The following is a 6,639-nucleotide window of genomic DNA, read 5'->3' on the forward strand; positions in this document are numbered from 1 at the left end:
TGCATGTCTGACGTCCTATTAACTGGCTGTGTGGTGATGACAGATTCTAGGCTGTCCTTTAACTTGAAGTGCATTAGTTTACCGTTTCATCCCATGAAACAGGGCAGCATTTAATATCCCTTGTAGAAAGAATGCCTAATTTTCTCTGCTGCTACAAGAATAATCAAAGATATGACATTTTCTTCCTAATCAAGGTACTCAAATAGAGAACATACTGTGAATTTATTTGTTAGCAAAGAATATTGAGTGTATTTTTAGTACATTTTAAGTAAGATGCAAATGTATGTATGAATATGTATTTATTGAGCATGGATGCACTTGGAGAACCGCCGCAGCAGTAAACTCCTCGTCTTCCTCAGGAAACCTTCATCTTCTATCTGTTTCTCCCACCTTGAATGGATCTTCCTTCCCCTCCAGGAGAAGGAGGACAAGGCGGTCCTCCAAGCGGAGGTGCAGAGCCTCCGGCAGAACAACCAGCGGCTGCAGGAGGAGTCCCAGAGTACGGTGGCCCGGCTCATCAAGGTGACTGAGCTCCTGTGTAGCGTGAACAAGCCTTGCTAGCTTCTCCCACAGAGCCCCGCCGACAGCTCCACCAGCGCATCGTGCATCCCAAACCCCCCCAGCACCCACCCCGAAAGACTGTCAACCCCTTGACCCATGTCCGCTAACCTCTCCTCTGATTGGCTGGCTCTGCCTGACCACGGTATGCACACCCACCTTCTTTCAAAAACGGACTCCAGTGTTGCAGGACTGAGGAACTCTACAACGGGGATGCATTTGTGTGCGAGTCTGCGTGTGTGTGCGCGTCTGTGTGTGCGTGTGTGCGCACGTGCATGAATGTAGGTATATTTCCCAACTTCAACTTTGTCAGCAAGTTGGGCTAATTAGCAAAATGCAGAGTTTGTAGCTTTTATGTATATGGTGAGAGCATTTATTGGATAGCAATATGTTTGGTGGTTATTTTGAAATGTATATCAGATTAACTTAAAGTCTATACATTTTTTTTATATATCTGCTTCCTACAACTGGATCAAAAGTCCTCAGTATATCTCCTGCATTAGCAATAGAATCACATCTGGACACAGCTGTCTGATTCCCCTTCAAGCGATCGCTTCTGCTGCGGTATTGAGGGGTTTCTGTTCCACTCTATGCAAATCTCCCCTGAGCTGAGTCTGACCTCCTGCCCGGAATCCAGAGCAAAAGCACGTCGGACAGATTAAATTATGTCGTTAGGACGTCCTCCGCTTCACGCCCCCCCTGAGATGGTTTAGCACATAAGCCCCTTTTTCCTTGCATATACCTTTATATATCTGGCTGGTAATTTTTTTTGTTTTCAAGGTCCAACAAAAAAAGGGACTGGACCTAAGCGTGTACCGGGTCTGTGTACTGATGTCGCTCCCTGGAAGTCAGTGTGACGTTCTCACGGATTCACTCATAGACGCGGAAGGGTGTGTGCGCTGAGAATGGCGGACGGCATTTAGGATTTTTGCAGCCACGACAGTAGAGAGAGAGTCTGCCTCCTGCAGGTCACATCTGTGAACGGACAAAAAATCACAATAAGCAGACCCCAGACCACTTTCCAAGTCAAGTGGGCTTTACAGTGGCACAAAATAGTGCACCCCCAGGACCACAGTACCACATACAACAGCAATGACAAGGGGAGAGTTTTCATGCTACCTTAAGTTATTGGTTTAATCCCTTCTGGAAGGCTCTGGTCATGCCGGTGACCATTCCCAAGCTGGAAAGACCATCTTCACAACGAACGGCGGCCATATTGGTTCTAACCTAACAAATTATGGCTCTGTCGCTAGCACACCACGCCCAACCAGACTACCGCGAGTGGTGAGAAGAATGCGCTCACGGCATCCTAGTCTGAGACCCAAGGTGGGTCAGATCTGAAGAACCGAAGAGAAGGAAGGACTCGTTTTCCTTGGGGACTTTAATGGGACTCGTTTATGTGATCAAGTGGGTATATAACTAAGTAGATAACCAAGTCAGAGTTTAAAGGTTAAGCTCAATTACCTCATCAGGTGAGAGTTCAGCTTGAAGGTTCCCGTCTGCCTGACACGGCGTCTCCCCGCCCCCCCCCCCCCTGGATCTCCGCCGGCTGGCGAGGAAGACGTCACCTTACTGACCTCCGGAATCATGGCACCTTGAGATCTGTGTTCCTCCCTTTGATAGGAATCCCCTGCTTTCTGCTGCCAGATGAGCGAACGGGGGGGCAGTAAAATACGGGCCACTCGAGAGACCGTCCTCGTCGTCACCTCGGGGAAGCACGGCCGAGAATCGACAGGACAAACCACCCCCCCAAACCCTCAAACCGCACGTACGGTGCCATGGGGCCACGTGAGCCAAAATTCAGGGCTTGGGTGCAGGAGACAGTGACAGGAACAACATTATTAAATGAGAATCTGCGATTAATATAATGAAAGGTTCCGGACTTCATTCTGCAGGTAGTGGAGATGACTCTGTCAGAGTGGGATGCACTGTTTAAACACTGGGGGGCGCACCAGGCTATTTGACATACTATGAACATATGTGTTGTAAATACTTTTCTCCCGTCCTCTGGTAATTTAAAATATTATTTTATTGATTCTTATTTTATAGTCACTGTGATTACCTGGTACCAGCAGATTACAATATATTGAAATTAAATTCTATAGTATATCTATATGTACATACAAGATCATGATGTATACTGATGCTCTTTGTTACTTGATGTACACTGGAGCGTATTCATAGCAGATTATTTATGTCGATGGAATTAAATGTGCCCTAACTAGATATTTACCCTGATATCCTATTAGTCGAAGCAACGCGTCCTATAAAATTATCGTAAGTGGTCAGGAAGATGTTTCTCTCCCCCAGCCCCGTGTCGATACTTTGTGTGTGAAGTTGTTCTCAAGTGCAAAAGACACACCGGGAGACTTCTGAGGTCAGCTGTAAACGTGTGTTTGTGCAAAGAAGAGTTTTTTTCTTTCCCTAAAATCAAAAAACAAACATGGCATAAGGAGGAGCGTTGGCATGTATTCTGCATATTTGGGCCTTCTTGTCGATACTACAACAATATTTGGGATGGTGTGTTGAAAAGTCCCCTTTTTTTAAGGAAGGTTGTACCTGTTCTCCCTTTGTGCTTATTTGAGGTGTGTCATCTGTTGCTGTTTAAGGGTCAATATGCCCCAAATTGCACCTTAACGGATTAAAGATTTTAAAATATCTTTCTGAAATAACCTTGAAACTTGAAGACAGGAATGGATAACACTAATTACACAGTAAAGACAAACACGTATTTTTTTTCCCCTACGTCGTGCCTAAGTAACCATGAAATAATATTCATATTTTGCCACAGACATTTTATTTTAAGCCGGGCTTGTCGGAATAGCTGCTCCTCACTGGCTGAACGTACGTGAAGAAAGTCATGGTGTTGCTCCGGATTAGCCTTGCCCTCCAGTTCACCCTCAGACCCAACTACCCCGGGATTCATCCGGACCGGCCGGCCGTACTCCTGATCGTGCAGGTGCACCCATGCTAGGATCGAAGACGGCCCCTTCGCGATGATCACTCGACAGATGCCCCGTGACGAGACAGTTCCCGCGTCCCAGCCCACATGTAGCATCACGACGCCATTCCCGGTTTTTGCTGCAGCCTTCCAAGCGGTCAGGCATTGGGAGTTCGGATGCCGTGCGGACCAATGATTGCCAGCGCGACATCCTGGTCTGGAAAACCACACAATCTACATCAGGTGCTAATCTGAGATTCTAAACTCCACGTTCGGATTGCTTGTCACAGACTGGCCTCCACTCGCACTCTTGCTATGGGTCTCGCATACTGTACGTTTCCCTGTGTGCTTACCTTCCCTCACAACCCATGAGAAGTCACCGGAAACACCAACTGCGTCAAATTGGCTAAAAAAGACACAGGAGGAATTTGGGCCATACCTCATGGTAATATCAGTCAGGCTTGTGAGGACGGACGCGTATCTCTCTGGATTGGCTATCTGGGTCTCTCCGTATTTGAGCGTATACGATATCTGAGGTCGTGTGCAAGAGGCGCGACGAATATGTGAAGAATGATCGGTAAGGAACAGTAAATCAATGGAGACGTTTCGTAAGGTCTGGTCAATCTGCCACAAATGTTTGCAAAGGTACAGCAAATCTGCAAAAATATTCAGTAAGACGGTGAATTTTCGGTAAGGGACTGTGAAATCTGTAAAGAATATTCGGTAAGAGATGGTGAATCTGGAAAAAAAAAACTTGGATAAGGGACAACTAATCTGTAAATAATATTCGGTAAGGGATAGTGAATCTATTAAATATTCAGTTAGAGACAGTGAATCTGCGAAGAATATTCAGTAAGTGAATGAATCTGTAAAAAATATTCGGCAAGAGACTTGAGTGTAAAAACTATTCGGTAAGAGGCAGCCAATTTGCAAAGAAAATTCGTTAATAGACAATGAATCTGTATAGAATATTCAGTGAGAAACAGTGAATCTGCAAAGAATATTTGGTAATAGACAATGAATCTGTATATCAAATTCGGTAACAGCCAGTGAATCTGTATAGAATATTCTGTAAGAGACAGTGAATCCGTGACTAAGGTTCAATATGCTACTCTGTATAGTGTTTCTCTTTGTAATTTAGTTGTACGGAGCTGCCCTTTATTTTGTGTGCTCTCCGCTACTGCAGATTGGTGTTGGTGTTCATATAGAACAGAGCTGATTGTATTTGGATCAGGGAGAAAAGATAAACCAACAAGCAGACGAAAGAGCGACAGTTTGTCCTACTTTCCTCTCCTTCGTTTACTCTCCAGTCGATCAACTCTTGTACATATATAATGGAGGACGTCTGGCAATAAAGACCTTGTCTGAACTATGACCTCCGACTCGATGTGTCTCTGAATGGAGTAATTTTGACATGGTTGCAAAATGAGCGTGCAAAGGCCGGATTATAACCTTCTGATACCCTTTAATTCTGTCCGTTGGCGTAATAGATGACATGAAAAAAAAAAAATTTAAACCTGCAAGCTGGTAAGTTGGTAGTTCGTTGATTAAAGATATCATTTGAAGGTTGCTCTGCCAAATCCCTTAGGAAGCATTGTTGCTGTACCCTTGAGGCAGGGGTTAAACCTGAACACTTTCAAAAAGAACACCCGACTCTATAAATCACCGGTGTTCAAAAAAAAATTTGAGTAAAGGATATTTCAGTAGTTTTTTTTTTTTTTTGAATTTGCACGGTTGTAGGCGATTGCTTATGCACACTTGGTGCGGGCCTTCGACCTAGAGTCCCTGGGGGATTACTAAAGCCAGCGGTGGGCTGAAAGTGCATCAGAGCAGCTGAAGGAGAAGATGGTGAGGTTGTAAGGTGGGTTTACAGCTGCCAGTCCTGAGTGTGGATCCATCATCTAACCATTCAACAACCTCCTGATGAACCTAAACCGTGTCCCTGGCGCCTTAAGTGGGATGCCCGTCCATCACAGAGCAACTGCTATTACAACAGTCATAAAACCACAATGTAGTCTTCCTTGCCAGGTAACATACATAAGACAAGGCCGCTGATTAACTAGATCAGTGGCCTGTACTGCGAAGCGGGGTTACTGGCTTATCGGGGTAACTTGTCGGATTTAAGGTAGCCTGGGCAAAATGTAAGTGAACGAATATGAAGTCCATTTAAACTGCGGTACCTTAAATCCGACCAGTTACCTCAATAAGCCAGTAACCCCGCTTCGTAGTACAGGCCACTGGGCTATTCAAATCATAGTCCCCGAGGTCTGTCAGAGTACTGCTGTTTTTCCAGCCTTACTTTACCTGTGAGCCAGGTGTGAAGCGTCTGGCCAATCAGAGTCACTGATTATTAAACTGACTACCTGTGAGAACTGAAAACAAGGCCTGGATTTGGCATTAAGGGCCAGATTGGAAAAGCCCTGCACAAGTTGAACTTTTAAATGTTATTCCTAGGCAGCCTGTAAATTAAAATGATACCGATAGAGGTAACTAGATATAGCAAGACAAATAAAATACATGTGTATGAATGTTTCCTGTATAGAAGGTCTTCTGCAAACACTGTTTTACCATTGTGTGATGCAGCAAATGAAAAATGCAAATATGCACCCAGAGCAACACATCTCCGAAAACTAATTTGTTTGCTTTTATCGCGATGCATATAAAATCAAGATGAATATATTCCTGAAGCCTAATTTGCCTGAAGAGCAATATATAACAGAGCACACAACAGCATGCAAACACTTTCCTGGAAGGCGGCCACTGGAAACCTTGACTAAACACCAGGGACAGTAGGGCTTTCTGTCTTTATGGTCTGACACCTATACAAGGTGTTATGACTTCAGTACTCGGCCGTTTTGCCTTTATATGGGTTTGGAGCGCAGCGCTGGACTGGTAGGAGTAAAGCTCGGCTCTTCGGTTTAGCGAGTTTTACTCTGTAAACAGAGACAGCGTCTAGGCGGAGGTTTGAACATGAGCATAGGGATCATGGATCGATCCGTGTGTCCTTTCTATAAGTAACCCGCTGGAAATCTAGCTCCTGCTCCCCAGCTCCCTGACGCCCTAACAAATAATCTTGTCCAACGTCCGGGAACGATGAGTCCGCAGCTAAAAACGGGACTAGCGTGAAAAGTCACCGCTTG

The 6,639-nt window shown here is 45.0% G+C and overlaps 1 protein-coding gene across 6 annotated transcripts in view; it reads left to right on the forward strand.

Moving 5' to 3' along the window:
• Positions 1-4,874, forward strand: part of sipa1 (signal-induced proliferation-associated 1) — a 38,997-nt gene extending 34,123 nt beyond the window's left edge. For all 6 annotated transcript variants that reach the window (XM_023803562.2, XM_023803565.2, XM_023803564.2 and 3 more), the window contains exon 16: positions 418-4,874. In XM_023803562.2, the coding sequence (XP_023659330.2) occupies positions 418-561 (144 nt within the window). In that variant the 3' untranslated portion in view covers positions 562-4,874. The remainder of the gene's footprint in view (positions 1-417) is intronic.
• The last annotated feature ends 1,765 nt before the right edge of the window (positions 4,875-6,639 follow it).

The sequence above is a fragment of the Paramormyrops kingsleyae genome, chromosome 24 (assembly GCF_048594095.1).
Source record: "Paramormyrops kingsleyae isolate MSU_618 chromosome 24, PKINGS_0.4, whole genome shotgun sequence".
Taxonomy (NCBI): Eukaryota; Metazoa; Chordata; class Actinopteri; order Osteoglossiformes; family Mormyridae; genus Paramormyrops; species Paramormyrops kingsleyae.